This window comes from Tribolium castaneum, chromosome 8 (assembly GCF_031307605.1).
Source record: "Tribolium castaneum strain GA2 chromosome 8, icTriCast1.1, whole genome shotgun sequence".
Classification (NCBI taxonomy): Eukaryota; Metazoa; Arthropoda; class Insecta; order Coleoptera; family Tenebrionidae; genus Tribolium; species Tribolium castaneum.
Window position 1 is genome coordinate 14,222,759 of NC_087401.1, and position 15,101 is coordinate 14,237,859.

At 29.9% G+C, this 15,101-nt stretch overlaps 1 protein-coding gene across 2 annotated transcripts; it reads right to left on the bottom strand.

Moving 5' to 3' along the window:
- Positions 1-243: 243 nt before the first annotated feature.
- On the bottom strand, positions 244-8,120 carry LOC656606 (uncharacterized transporter C02C2.4). 2 transcript variants are annotated; one of them, XM_064358179.1, is made up of 4 exons: positions 7,937-8,120; positions 3,120-4,269; positions 686-883; positions 244-632 (listed from the first exon to the last, which is right to left on the bottom strand). In XM_064358179.1, exons 2-4 carry the CDS (start codon positions 4,255-4,257, stop codon positions 445-447), a joined length of 1,524 nt encoding a protein of 507 aa, XP_064214249.1. In that variant the 5' UTR covers positions 4,258-4,269; positions 7,937-8,120; the 3' UTR covers positions 244-444.
- Between the last annotated feature and the right edge of the window lie 6,981 nt (positions 8,121-15,101).

Sequence of the window (15,101 nt, forward strand, 5' to 3'; positions counted from 1 at the left end):
ATTTAAACACGTTTTTAGACCAATATATATATATATATATATATATATATATATAATATATAATATATTATATATATAAATAATATTTATATATATAATATATAATAAATATATAAAATATTTTTTGCATTTTGGTGTTTATTAATCCCCTCCCTGAATATATGTATATATATATATATATATATATATATATATATATATATATATATATATAGGTAAAGGAAGATAAATATAAAAAGAAAAAAGTGTTTGTTCTATTTATTTAAATTCATGCAACAAAATACAACGCTTAACAATCTTTGTACGTCCCTCATGTGTTTATAAAACACAAATCATAATCGTAATCTAATAATACTTAATAATTAATAGCTTTCTGTCTTAGAGAGCTCAGTGGCCTAAACCCGGCCTTAGCTTTATCCCGTCCTTACTCAGTCGGTAATCCCTTCAAAGTCGGCTCGTTTCTTGAGTATTATCTTTAGTGTTGGCAACCATTGATGTGATTGTCGGTAGGTTTGTTTCATCAGCCGTCGTAAAAATGTTATTGTCATGACCTGCGTCTTTGGGAGCAGTTGTCTCGGGTTGGGGTTTGGGACCATCCATTATGAAGATGGTCAGAAGGAACATAATAGAACCTGGCAATTTAGTCATTAATTTGTGTTTTTTTATTTTTGTGTTTTTTACTTACTTATTCCGTAAAAACCGGCGTAGAAAATGTAGAGACTTTCTCTGTAGCCAATGGCTTTGGAGACTGGTTCTACAACGATGGGTAAGTTGCCCCCAATGTTGTTCATGACGAAGAGGAAGACACCAACAGTGGTGGAGCGCACGTGCAGAGGCACGATCTCGACCAGAATTGCGAAAAGGATGCCGAACCACATTTCGGCTGAAAATTTCAAAATCTTTATTCAAATACACTGTTTTTTTCCTTTTCAGTTAGAAAAAATACTCCCAGTGGTCTCAATTTTTCATACTATTATAGTATAATTGTTTATTAATTATTAGTTTAAGTAAATATTGTAATATCATGAAGATTACGTAAGCATGCAAAATTTCAGTTAGTTCGGGTTGTTGACAGGAACCCTCTCAAATTTGACTCGCAAAACGTTGCAAAAGCATTCAGATAATGAAATAAGTGAAATAAATAAATATGAAAATAATTATAACGACGACTGTTCTGAGAATTTAAACATGTTTTTAGACCAAAAATCTAGTTTTTTTCCCGGTTTTTATTAAACTATTAAGAAACCTTACCAAACTTGGTTGAAAATGACCAAAAATTTGTCTTTTCTAAGCGTTTATTCAGTAGAAATTCAATTATTGCGCAAAATTTCTAAAAAGTAAACCAATAAATCACAGAATTATGTCAAAAATAACATTATTTTTGCAAGTTCTGAGCATTTAAAGACGTTTTTTGACCAAAAATCAAGTTTTTCTTTCTGTTTTTCTTAAACTAGAACGAGAAAATCACAAAATTTCGTTGAAAATTACCAAAAATTTATCTTTTCTAAGCGTTTATTCAGCAAAAACTCAATTATTGCGTAAAATTTCTTTAAAAAAATGCCAATAAATCACAGAATTATGTCAAAAAATGTCATTATTTTTTAAACTTCTGAGGATTTAAACAAGTTTTTTGACCAAAATTCAAGTTTTTCTTTCTGTTTTTATTAAACCAGAACGTAACAATCATCAAATTTCGTCGAAAATGTCAAAAAATTTACGTTTTCTAAGCGTTTATTCAGCAAAAACTCAATTATTACCTAAAATTTCTTAAAAAATAAGCTAACAAATCACAGAATTATGTAAAAAAATACATTATTTTTGCAAGTTCTGAGAATTTAAACACGTTTTTTAGACCAAAAATCAAGTTTTTCTGTCTGTTTTTCTTAAACTAGAACGAGAAAATCACAAAATTTGGTTGAAAATTACCAAAAATTTACCTTTTCTAAGCAGTTATTTCGCAAAAACTCAATTATTGCGCAAAATTTCTTTAAAAAAATTACAATAAACTACAGAATTATGTCAAAAAATGTCATTATTCTTGCAAATTCTGAGGATTTAAATAAGTTTTTAGACCAAAAATCAAGTTTTTTCACTGTTTTTATTAAACTAGAACGGAAAAATTACCAAATTTGGTCGAAATTGACCAAAAATTTACCTTTTCTAAGCGTTTATTCAGCAAAAACTCAATTATTGCGTAAAATTTCTTAAAAAATGAGCTAACAAATCACAGAATTATGTCAAAAATTACATTATTTTTGCAAGTTCTGAGGATTTTAACACGTTTTTAGACCAAAAATCAAGTTTTTCTGTCTGTTTTTCTTAAACTAGAACGAGAAAATCACAAAATTTGCTTAAAAATTACCAAAAAATTACCTTTTTTAAGCAGTTATTTCGCAAAAATTCAATTATTGCGCAAATTTAAAAAAAAAAATGCCAATAATCCACAGAATTATGTCAAAAAATGTCATTATTCTTGCAAGTTCTGAGGATTTAAACGAGTTTTTAGACCAAAAATCAAATTTTTTTCACTGTTTTTATTAAACTAGAACGGAAAAATTACCAAATTTGGTCGAAATTGACCAAAAATTTACCTTTTCTAAGCGTTTATTCAGCAAAAACTCAATTATTGCCCAAAATTTCTTAAAAAATAAGCTAATAAATCACAGAATTGTAAAAAATTACATTATTTTTGCAAGTTCTGAGGATTTAAACACGATTTAGACCAAAAATCAAGTTTTTATTCCTATTTTTATTAAACCAGAACGGAAAAATTACCAAATTTAGTCGAAAATTACCAAAAAATTATCTTTTCTAAGTGTTTATTCCGCAAAAACTCAGTTATTGCGCAAAATATCTTAGAAAATAAGCTAATAAATCATAAAATTAGATCAAAAATGACACTTATTTTATCCCAAAAATCCTTGTGTAAGAGGAATATTTTATTAGTACCACAAACAAAACCAAAGCTATTTGGACTTAATCTGGACACCAGAACAAATTTTCAAAACTTTTAGTGAATATATGTTAAAAAAACTAGACAAAGGTGAAAACAAAATCAATATAAATTATTTCTTGGTAAAAAAATATAAACTAGTGTTATTATTTTGTTCGAAACTCACCGAAAAAGTACGACAGTCCTAAGAAAATCATCGCCCACGTGGGATTGAAATAAACACTGCCGAAGGCTCCCGGTGTGGCAATAATCTGACTGATGGCAAGTACCATAACTCTCGACCTTATCCCCATTTTGGCAACGAAAACATCTGAGACGATTCCCCCAACCACCACTCCAATACTCCCAACAATGATAGTGACAGCAAACAGCCACCACCCCAGATCATACTCGGGGAAGTACTGCTGGTAATACAGATCGCAGTTGTAAGCGAAACACATGCCCCCACAGTGCCTCAGACTCGCCGCCAAACACAGCATAATGATCCTCGGGTCGAGAATAATCGTCCAAATGGTGATTTTCTTGGCATTGGGATCATGCTCTGCGTCTTCCCCGATCGACTGTCTTGGGGGTTCCTTCAGCGTGAACCAGGTGAGCAGCCCCACGATCAGCGCCACAATCCCAGTCCCGTAATAGGTGACTCTCCAGCCCAAGCCCCAGGCGTTCAGCGGGGGCACATAGCGCCCCACGGGGAAGGCGATCCCGTAGCCCCCATAAATCCCCCAGTTGAAGATGGACATGGCCAGCGCGCGCTGCTTCTCGGGGAAGATGTCCGAGAGCAGGCCCGTGGCCAGGGGGTTGCACCCCGACTCCCCAGCCGCCATGATCATCCTCAGCAGCACCAGCTGCCAGAACTCCGTCACGCCCCCACAGAGGATAATGGCGATGGAGAAAATGATGGTACAAATGGCCAGAATGCGCACCCGGTTGTACTTGTCGGCAGCTATGCCGAGGATGACGCCCACGACGGTGAAGACGACCATGAAGGTGGGCCCGGCTAGGATTTGGTAGTCGATGCCGAGACCGTTGTAGTTCCATTCGCAGTAAGGAGTTCCGTTGATGTTGAAGGAGAGGCAGATCTCGGAACTGTTGGCGGTGTCGCAGGTGGCTGGGAGGTCGGCGAGGGAGAACTCGGTGCTGTTGAACTGGCAGGCGATGTCGCCGAAGTGGAGGTCCATGGCGATGGCTTTGGAGGTGACGCCGATTAGGTAGTGGCCCAGCTCGCCCAGGACATAGCCGATGGAGACAATGGCCAGGACGTAGGGCTGGTACAGGAAGCTGAGCTTCTCGAAGAAGGGCAACATCTTGGGCTAGAACTGAAAAAACACGAATCTAAATTTTTTCTCCGAAATTTTATTCCGAACAACGGACATCTCTCCACAACGGACAATTTGAGATTCTTATGGGTGTCCGTTGTAGAGAGGTTTTACTGGAATTATTATTTAAAAATTGTCGCTTTATAAAAATGAGTTAAGAATTGCAAAAAAACGAATTTTTTTTTATGTTTATAACTTTAGCTGTCCCGTCCGTCATTACAAATATAAAACGTTTTTAATATTGTTAAAGTCTTTGATAAATAAAACCTGTCTGAATCAATGTTTTGGAGCTATTTTCACACACAAGATTTTTTGTCCCGTCCGTCATGTGTAAACAAAAATTAAATAAATCGTTGTTGGGGTTAGTGCCTTCTAAATTAACCGAATTTTATAACGACTGTCAACGATAAAAATGGACAATTTGAGATTCCCATGGGTGTCCGTTGAAGAGAGGTTTTACTGTAATTATTATTTAAAAATTGTCGCTTTTTAAAAATGAGTTAAGAAAGTGAAATTTCGGGCGAATTTCAAAAAACCGAAATTTTTTTTAGTAATATTACTTTTTTATGTTTATAACTTCAGCTGTTCCGTCCGTCATTACAAACATAAAACGTTTTTAATATTGTTAAAGTCTTTGATAAATAAAACCTGTCTGAATCAATGTTTTGGAGCTATTTTCACACACAAGATTTTTTGTCCCGTCCGTCATGTGTAAACAAAAATTAAATAAATCGTTGTTGGGGTTAGTGCCTTCTAAATTAACCGAATTTTATAACGACTGTCAACGATAAAAATAGACAATTTGAGATTCCCATGGGTGTCCGTTGTAGAGAGGTTTTACTGTAATTATTATTTAAAAATTGTCGCTTTTTAAAAATGAGTTAAGAAAGTGAAATTTCGGGCGAATTGCAAAAAAACGAAATTTTTTTTAGTAATATTACTTTTTTATGTTTATAACTTTAGCTGTCCAGTCCGTCATTACAAACATAAAACGTTTTTAATATTGTTAAAGTCTTTAATAATGTCTGAATCAATGTTTTAGAGCTATTTTCACACACAAGATTTTTTGTCCCGTCCGTCATGTGTAAACAAAATGTAAATAAATAGTTTTTGGAGTTAGTACCTTCTAAATCAACCGAATTTTATAACGAGTGTCAACGATAAAAATGTATATGTCCCGTCCGTCATCAATTTGTGTTTCTTTTTTCTGCTCGTGTTTCAAATTAATTTTAAAAATGTGGCTGCAATTGTAGGTTGCAAACAATTTGGCTGGTACTTAGTTCTTATAATGAAAAATTTGTGTGTCCCGTCCGTATGACAATATTTGATATTAATGGCACCCATAAATATTATATTCTTTTTTAGACAAAAACATTCATAAGTGTCGATATGAACAATTGGTCAATTTTTTTTATACCGGGTGTTTCAGTAAGTTGAAATTTGATTAAAAATTGGTTAGTTATTCGAATTGTTTAAATTATTTAATAAAAGTTCATAATAATTATTTTCGTTGTCATCGAACTTTTTTATCTAGAATACCGTAGATTTTATCGTTTCACTGAAGAATATACAGAGTGAGTTTAACACATAAAATTCACATTTTTGTGGTTGATCACATTTCAAAAAATAGTCTATTTTATTTTTGTAAATCTACATTTTCATACCATTTATGACGTCATTTTTAGTTTTTAACAATTGCAACCGAGATTTTTGCTTACTGTTTTTAATTGTACACTTATACTGGATTTTTCTGTTGAGTAAAAAAAATAAAAAAAATAAATTAAAGCAAAAAAACCAGTGAAAAACTCGATATTCTGTTTTTTAATCATAGTCTTTGTCATAAAATTTCGTACACGTAGATTGTCACTTAAGATAATATAAGGAAGTATATGAATAAATTTGTAGAGTTTGAAGATAAAAGAATTTTTTTGTATTAGCTTTCTTTTATTTCTAGAAATCGATTTTTGGAAAATTTTGATCCTTATATATATTTTAAGCTGAATACGGAAAGAGTTTTATAATATTGCAGAGTTTGAGAACCACTGTTGCACTATTTCAGAATAAAACAACATATTTTAAATCCAAAGTAGAGCATAAAAAATGTGAAATTGGTTTTTTTTTGTATTTTGTATCAATTTTTACTCTTACATCAACCTGTTTTGCATTCATACGCAAGTATTTCTTTCTTTCTTTCTTCTCTGCTTTACTTTTTTTCATCTTGAAAATCAAAAAATGAACAAAGAAGCAAATTGTTTTATAAAACTGGAAACTGTTATTATTATTATTATTATTATTATTATTATTATTATTATTATTATTATTATTATTATTATTATAATTATTATTATTATTACATTTAATTTTTTCTTCCTTTTATATTCCCAACTCCTATTCCTACCTTTGTTGTTATTCATCGCTTTATTACTCAAAAAGTTTACAGCAAAGAAAAAACATTTTACTGTTGGATTTTTATTAGAGTGCAATTATTCCATTACTAACTCTATCGTTCGTATACATTCACTTTGCAATGAAAAGTATTAATCCAATTCGTCATTCATTTGAAAGTTGTTCATGCCTTTAACCAAATAAAAAAATTTTGATTTTTTATTTTTGCTGAAAAAATAAAATAAGTGATCCTAAAATTGGACTAAATGCTAAACGAAATAATTACAAACATTCTCAAGCTAATGATATTAAGAAAAACATCTTGGCCTTTATTTAAACCTTATTTCAATATATAATATATAATATATAATATATAATATATAATATATAATATATAATATATAATATATAATATATAATATATAATATATAATAATATATAATATATAGATAATATATATATATAATATATAGGTATGTAAAAAATGGAAAAATAAACTTAATTACAAATTAGAACATTTTTAAAAACATTATATTTTGAAATGTGGAATAAAAATTTCAGTGACAATAATGAAACAATTGTAAATGCTTGTAAATATTTAACAACAAAGCTCTGTGTAGACAAAGTGTGTTAAAAAGTGTCGACAGAAGGTTTAAACAAAACACAAAGTAATTAGCTAAACTTACGACTAAATAAGTGAAATAAAAAAGCTTATTATAGAAATAAACCAAGTTTCATGCCGGACTAATTAATCGTTTTTCATTAATATTAATTCTTTAATAATTATTGAAGGAAAATTGCGTGAGATTTTCAGTGAAAACAAACGCAAATAAATATTTATTTATTGAATGTATAATATTTTTTTCCTCTCAGAACTTCTCTTATTGAGAAAAATCACCAACCAGTCAAGCACAGCACAAGATGTCTGCGCTGAGACGTAAGACAAAAATTATCAAATTACGTTGAACGAATGTCGAGGTCTTTGTTCACGGTGGTAATTTTCCCCAAGAAATGCACTACCACAAAGAGAAAGCCCCACATTGTAAAAAACCTTTCAAGGCCGTGATAAAATCTGCATCGTCTATTTTGTTTCCGAAATCGGCTAAGTGAAGTGTAACGCAAATTACTTAAGTTCAATTCGTTCCGTTTCCATTATCAATGTCAAGGTCAATTGGCAATTCAACCGAAGAATTGGATATTTCTCCCGGTTGCCGCCGTCAATGCCAAGCAACAGTTCCGAGTTCAAGGATTTTTGAGTTTGCGAAAATTTTCACTACTTACGTGTTAAGGCACTCCAGCACTCACTTGAACTGTCTTTTTTTTTCAACAACCGCACTAACTCCAGCAAATTCGCCAACGGTTCACCTGCTGAACTGCAACAGGTCTTCAGGAGTCCGGTTTTGAAATAGTAGTGAATGCCGGACTCCCACCTACTCGGAAAGCCACTCCATCACAATACTCCAAAGCTGAAATCGCGCTCAGGTCTTATTTATATTGGAAAAAGCCCGATGACGAAACAATGGATTCCCGAAAGTTGGCGGCGGAAGAGATAAACCAGTGGAAATTACAGCAGAGGTTTCGCCGAAATTGTAATAACGGGGTCGTTATGTTTTAGCCATGTCATCTATTACTCGTTAAATTGTAGATAATTATTACCGGTTCTGGTATTTTTGTGTTTGTGTGCCACTGTAGGGTGGAAAACACTAAATAAATCGTTATTTTAAAGTTGATAGCTGAAGTGGTACATTTTTGATTCTAAATACAATGTGTTCAAAAATGATTGTCCATCAAGTCGACTATGGAATCCAAACTTCGGATCTGTCACTTTGACAGTATTCACAATTTAAATTAAGCGGCACATTACGTTCAAATTTTATAAATGATTTGGTGAACAAGCATTTTTGAACACTTTGTATTTACAGGGAATAGCAAAATAATTCCATACTTATATTTGGTAAACCACATCCTTCCGTTTTATTTCAAATAAACATGATTGTTTATTAAAGAAAGTAGATATGTTAGAATTAATTTGTTTTGTCACATAAAATATAAGTTTTTGTTTTGTTTAGTTCTGCATAAGAAACCTATTACAGATCTATAAAGTAGCGTAATAACCACCCTGCCTTGGACCTTAGGCTTTATTATTATAACTGTAACTAAAGTTCAATTAATTTTTGTGAAATAAATTATTTATACAACACAACAAGTTAAGGGACACTGGAGTTATTGGTTCTTATTGCAAAAAATTTTTTGGTGTTTTTTTTTATTTAAAACTTGTATATTTTGATTTGGACAAAGTTTCTCAAAAGGACCTTCGATTGTAAAAAAGCGACAATCGATGTTTAGGCCCTTAATTAATTTTTTCGTTTTTTCTAATTATTTTGGATTTTTTTTTGCGAATTATCCGTAAAATTTATCTGTTTTTTTCGTAAAAAATGCTTATTTAAGTGAAGTTTAAATGCAATATGTAGGGAAGAGACAATCACTTTTTAGGACCTTAACCAATTTTTATATTTTTTCAAAATGATTTTTGTGGACTTTTTACGTATTTTTATCATTTTAAAGTTATTTTTTTTATTTTTGCTGAAAATAAGGTTCAAAAGGACCTTTTACTGTTAAAGACAGTTAATAGACAATTACTATTTGATGCCTTCATGATTTTATTCTTAAAATATTTAGTTTTTAAGCCAATTATTTGTAAAATTTATCAGATTTATTAAGTTTATTAAAAGTGCCTTTGATTATAGAAAATAATCAGCCGACAATTGGGTACGTTTCAGTGCCATAACGATTTTTTCTTTTTTTTTCTTTTTTTTTTCTTTTTTTTTCTTTTCTTTTTTTCTTTTCTTTTTCTTTTTTTTTCTTTTCTTTTTTCTATGCTTTTTTTCTTTTCTTTCGTTTACTCAAAATATGTTGGCATTTATCAAAAAATTTATCAAAAGTGACAAAAGTAGATAACCGACAATTTGGTACTTCTTAGAGCCTTTACGTTTTCTCAAATTTTAATTTTTTTTATCATTTTATTTTGGCAATGGCGAATCTTCCGCAAAATTTTGTTGATTTTTACAAAGAACTAAGTTTATCAAAAGTGCCGTCAACCAACAATTAGATACTTCTTATTGCCTTTACGTTTTCGCAAAATATTTCTTTTTTGGCATTTTTTGAAATTGGTAAATCTTTTTGATTTTTGTAGAAAACTAAGCTTATCAAAGGTGCCTTTGGCTGTTAAAATAGCCAGTCAACAGTTACGTAATTCTTAGAGTCTTAATTATTTTTTTTGTATTCTCAAAATATTATACATTATTGGCTTATTTTTAACCAAATTATCAGCGGTTTTTGCAGAAAACAAAGTTTGTCAAAAATGCCTTTGACTGTAGAAAATAGTCAGCCGATATTTAGGTACTTTTTAGAGCAGTATTTAAGTTTTCTCAAAATGTTTTATTTTGGAAAATCTTTCGTAAAATTTTTATCAAAAGTGCCTTTGACTGAGTTAGGTACTTATTGGTGCCTTTACGTTTTCTTAAAATATTTTTTTGTCATTTTTTAACACTGGCTAATCAACCGCAAAAATTTCTGTTTTTGCAGAAAACAAAAAAAATTTCGACTTCCAAAAAAAAAAACTAAATATTTGCGCCCATTTTATTATAAATAAAAAAATACTTATCCAAATAAATATCTAGCTTTAGATAATCTTTGTTTTTTCGCTCTGCATTATAACATGAGATCGAAAATATACTCAGTTAGAGCAAGCTGTGTCTGCAGAACTTTATCCATATTTTAGCGTTTATTTAGTCTTATGTTGGCTTTAGACAGCATTTGATGTGGTTAAAGTTACACTTCACTTTCAAGGCTTGCTCTAACTGAGTATATTTTCGATCTCATGTTACATACATTTGAAAAAAATTAACTAACTGTCGGTTTGTTGCAATTGCACAGAAATTCGTTGCAAAAGCGCCTCTTATCTCGTCATATCAGTATTATGTCAAGGTATTTTCAATACACCTAGTGTTTCTGACATTTATTATTTAACAAAATATTTTTTTGTACCTGTTCGTAGGAGTTAATAAAAATGTAAGAAATCCAGTTTCAAAAACTGTTTTCTACATTCTAATAAGATTTTAAATATTTATAACAAATAATTAATTTAATTAGGTTTTTTTTTTGGTTTTAATATGGCATGTTTTTTGTGTTACTCCTGAAACAGTAATTTCCATCCTTGACCTACTCCGATAATACAATTACTGCAAAACGTCAACACGCAATGTTTGATCACACAATTATTAAACGTAGCTATTTTTACAGCTGATTTACTTCCTGTATTTAACGATAAAACATAATTTTAGAGTACAATGTGCAAAATTTAAATTACTAATAAATGGGGTGAATTTTTATGGGTTGTTTCATTTCCGCTACGTTTGTATTAATTTTTTTTTCATTGGCAATGGTAATAATTTATGTTATTTTAGTCTCACTGCTGCTCGTTCGTGCTTTAAACAGTATGAGTTATTATTGACTGTTGTTAAATTTTCTGCATCCTTATTGAAAAAAATTAAAAATGAAAATATTTATTGAAGAAGTATGCGTGTTTAAAATAATTATTATTGTATAATACTGTCGTATATATTATTATGACAAGTTGACAGAAGAGGCCACTCGATTTGTTCGACCGAATGACATAAAGGTCTGCAGATTAGGCTATTTTTAGCATTTTAATAAATAAAATTGTAATATTATGTACAATACGCACACAACCGTATTTGTAAAAACTGCATAAATGTAGTTCTTCAAGTTCGGTGTTTTTTGATAATTACGTAAACACGTTAAATTAATTGTGTTAATAACCCAATTATTAATAAATGCAAATTGACAAAAATTCTCGAAACGGTTGGACAAGTTCGGCCTTTAGAGATGGGTTTAAATAATTTTAATTTACACGTGTTTTTATAAACACATGGTCCCAGAATTAAAATTAAAACTGAAAATTAATTCGGCCATTGGATAACAGAATTTCGCATTTGACGCAAATCAATTTTTGCAATTCGTTGATATCACACCGAATTGACGTCAAGGTACGACTTTCTCCGATAGGTTACGTTTATAACGAATGCAATCAATTTTCTTGCAAGAAAATGATGTAATTTTGCTTGCAAAAAAATATTTTTGTGTTAATGTACTCGTAGGTATAGAAATTTTCCGATATTTTTTACACCGAACGGCTTGATGGTTTTTAATTTAACCTCTTTCTTGAAGCGAAACGACATTGAAAGCTGAGTCCCAAGACAATCACAAGTTGAATAAATTGACGCCAATGCATTAATTTCCGCAGCTGAATATTATTATTGATAGTAATAAATATAGCAATGCTAATATAATATTATGTATTAATAAGAATAGCTGCAAATAACTGTAATTACGAGTGTGTGCGTTTTAGGTCAAATCTGGTTATGGAGTTATTTTTTAAATTATTAGTTAAAAATTTTAGCAATTTTTTAATGTAGGAATCGTTTTATTTAAGCGTTAGTTAATTAACACAACAAACCATATTATTTAACCCTGCTGGAAGATTTTTTGGCTTATTTTTGACAAAAATTAGCGAAATATTGATTAATAATTTGATGTTGTATGCAGCAGTTCAACGATTTTTTTGGTTATTTATTTTATATTAAATTTTGTAAAAACCTTGCTAAAACTATTATTGTAGACCTACCTTAGTATTTATTTAGACAATTATACAAAAATTAGGATATTTTCGACAAAAGTTTGTTATTTGTTGGCTTTTTTTTGATAAAATTTTGAAAAACAAAAATTCCATCGTCTTCAATGAAATTCACATTTTTTTTGTTTATATTTTACGAAATTTTGCATTTTTGCCTAAAAATTTGTTAAAACTGATGCTCTAAAATGAAATATCATTTTGGACATCATTTAATTATTTTAACAAAATTTAGGAAAAAATGCAACTATTATTATTCACGATTTTATTGTTTACTTTATGGCATAAATTTCGGCTTAAAAATGTATTAGGACATAAATTAGTGATTGTTTGAATAAATTTATTAAAAGCTACTGAAAAAAAGTGAGGTTTAAACCTGAAAAATTGCTTTAATATTCGATAAATGCACTATTTTCCGTTTAATTCAGCGATTTTTTGCTTATTTTTGCTGAAATTTTTGTTTTTTAATGTAGTTTGGCAAAATCTCTTGAAGTTTTTAGCTCAAAAACTATTTTGTCAGAAATTAGGTAAGTAAGCCATGAAAAAAATTTTGAGGTTGGGGTGTTCCATTTAGAAAAACAGGGATGCGGGTAAAATAAATAAGATATCCTGTATATTTCTTTTAATTTAGAACACCATTATAAATGAGTACTGATAACGAAGTATTTACGTTTTAAAAGTGATGTTTACAATAACTGGGAAACAATATCATCAAGCGTGCAGACTGTAGTTTGTGTATCTGATGCGTAATAAAAATTAATAAGACATCTCATAAAGAATTCCAAATTAATCATCACTTTTTTAATAAACTAAGTATACTTACAAACCTGGTAATCCCAAGTTTACGATAAATCTTTCTAGTAGTAAATAATTATTGTTAAAAGAGAAATCAACGAGTTGCTTTTAAATGAGTTTGTTGCAAATAAATAAATAAGTTATGTAGTGACGTCTCACTTCTTAAAATTCCTTATCATGTTCTCATTTCGTTTATTAATGATAATTCTTAATTAAAACAATTACATTTTTATGAAATGTAAATCCATAAGTTTAATACATTACGCAATTTTGTCACAATCAAGCCAAAAAATCGCTAAAGTAAGTCGAAAACAGTCTTATTCTTGCTTTTTTTCAACGTTTTGAAGCATTTTGCAAGCTTAATTAAATAGCCAAAAACGTAATTAATTTATGAAATTTAGTAAAAAATGAACAAGAAAAAGAAAAGGAAAAAACACGATAAAAATGTGAGGTTTTTTAATTTTGTGTCCCGTCCGTCATCAATTTTTATCTCTTTTTTCCTGCTCTTATTTCAAATTTTACAAATATGGCTCTAATTGTAGGTTGCAAACAAAACTGAAAATAAAATCTAAAAATTTGTGCAAACTGTCCCGTCCGTTAAAACGGAATGGGTTTGAAGTCATATTTTAAAAAATCAGGAGCAACTATTTTGTCAGTTATTATTTTTTAACCTTTGTATGTTTCACACTGAATTATTGTTTTCGAATTTACTGTCCACACTTAGCAGTTTTTTGATTTAAAAAAATCAGACACCATAAAAATGTGAGGTATTTTAATTTCGTGTCCCGTCCGTCATCATTTTTTATTTTTTTTTCCTGCTCTTATTTCAAATTTTACAAATATGGCTCTAATTGTAGGTTGCAAACAAAACTAAAAATTAAATCTAAAAATTTGTGCAAACTGTCCCTTCCGTTAAAACGGAATGGGTGTGAAGTCTCATTTAAAAAAATCTGGAGCTACAAATTTGTCAGTTTTTATTACTTTTTAATGTTTGTATGTTTCACACTAAATTATTGTTTTTGAATTTACTATCCACCCTTAGCAGTTTTTTTATTTAAAAAAATCAGACACGATAAAAATGTGAGGTATTTTAATTTCGTGTCCCGTCCGTCATCAGTTTTTATCTTTTTTTTCCTGCTCTTATTTCAAATTTTACAAATATGGCTCTAATTGTAGGTTGCAAACAAAACTAAAAATACAATCTAAAAGTTTGTGCAAACTGTTCCATCCGTTAAAACGGAATGGGTGTGAAGTCATATTTTAAAAAATCAGGAGCAACAATTTTGTCAGTTTTTATTATTTTTTAACGTTTGTATGTTTCACACTAAATTATTGTTTTTGATTTTACTATTCACCCTTAGCAGTTTTTTGATTTAAAAAAATCAGACACGATAAAAATGTGAGGTATTTTAATTTCGTGTCCCGTCCGTCATCAATTTTTATCTTTTTTTTTCCTGCTCTTATTTCAAATTTTACAAATATGGCTCTAATTGTAGGTTGCAATCAAAACTAAAAATACAATCTAAAAATTTGTGCAAACTGTTCCATCCGTTAAAACGGAATGGGTGTGAAGTCATATTTTAAAAAATCAGGAGCAACAATTTTGTCAGTTTTTATTATTTTTTAACGTTTGTATGTTTCACACTAAATTATTGTTTTTGATTTTACTATTCACCCTTAGCAGTTTTTTGATTTAAAAAAATCAGACACGATAAAAATGTGAGGTATTTTAATTTCGTGTCCCGTCCGTCATCAATTTTTGTCTTTTTTTTTCCTGCTCTTATTTCAAATTTTACAAATATGGCTCTAATTGTAGGTTGCAAACAAAACTAAAAATTAAATCTAAAAATTTGTGCAAACTGTCCCGTCCGTTAACATGGAATGGGTGTGAAATCATATTTTAAAAAATCTGGAGCTACCGTTTTGTCAGTTTTTATA

Coding starts and splice junctions, on each gene's coding strand:
- LOC656606 (XM_064358179.1), bottom strand. CDS start 4,257: ATGTTGCCCTTCTTCGAGAAGCTCAGCTTCCTGTACCAGCCCTACGTC. Junction 884..3,119: donor AGGACTGTCGTACTTTTTCG/GTGAGTTTCGAA, acceptor TGAAATTTTCAG/CCGAAATGTGGTTCGGCATC. Junction 633..685: donor CGCCGGTTTTTACGGAATAA/GTAAGTAAAAAA, acceptor CTAAATTGCCAG/GTTCTATTATGTTCCTTCTG.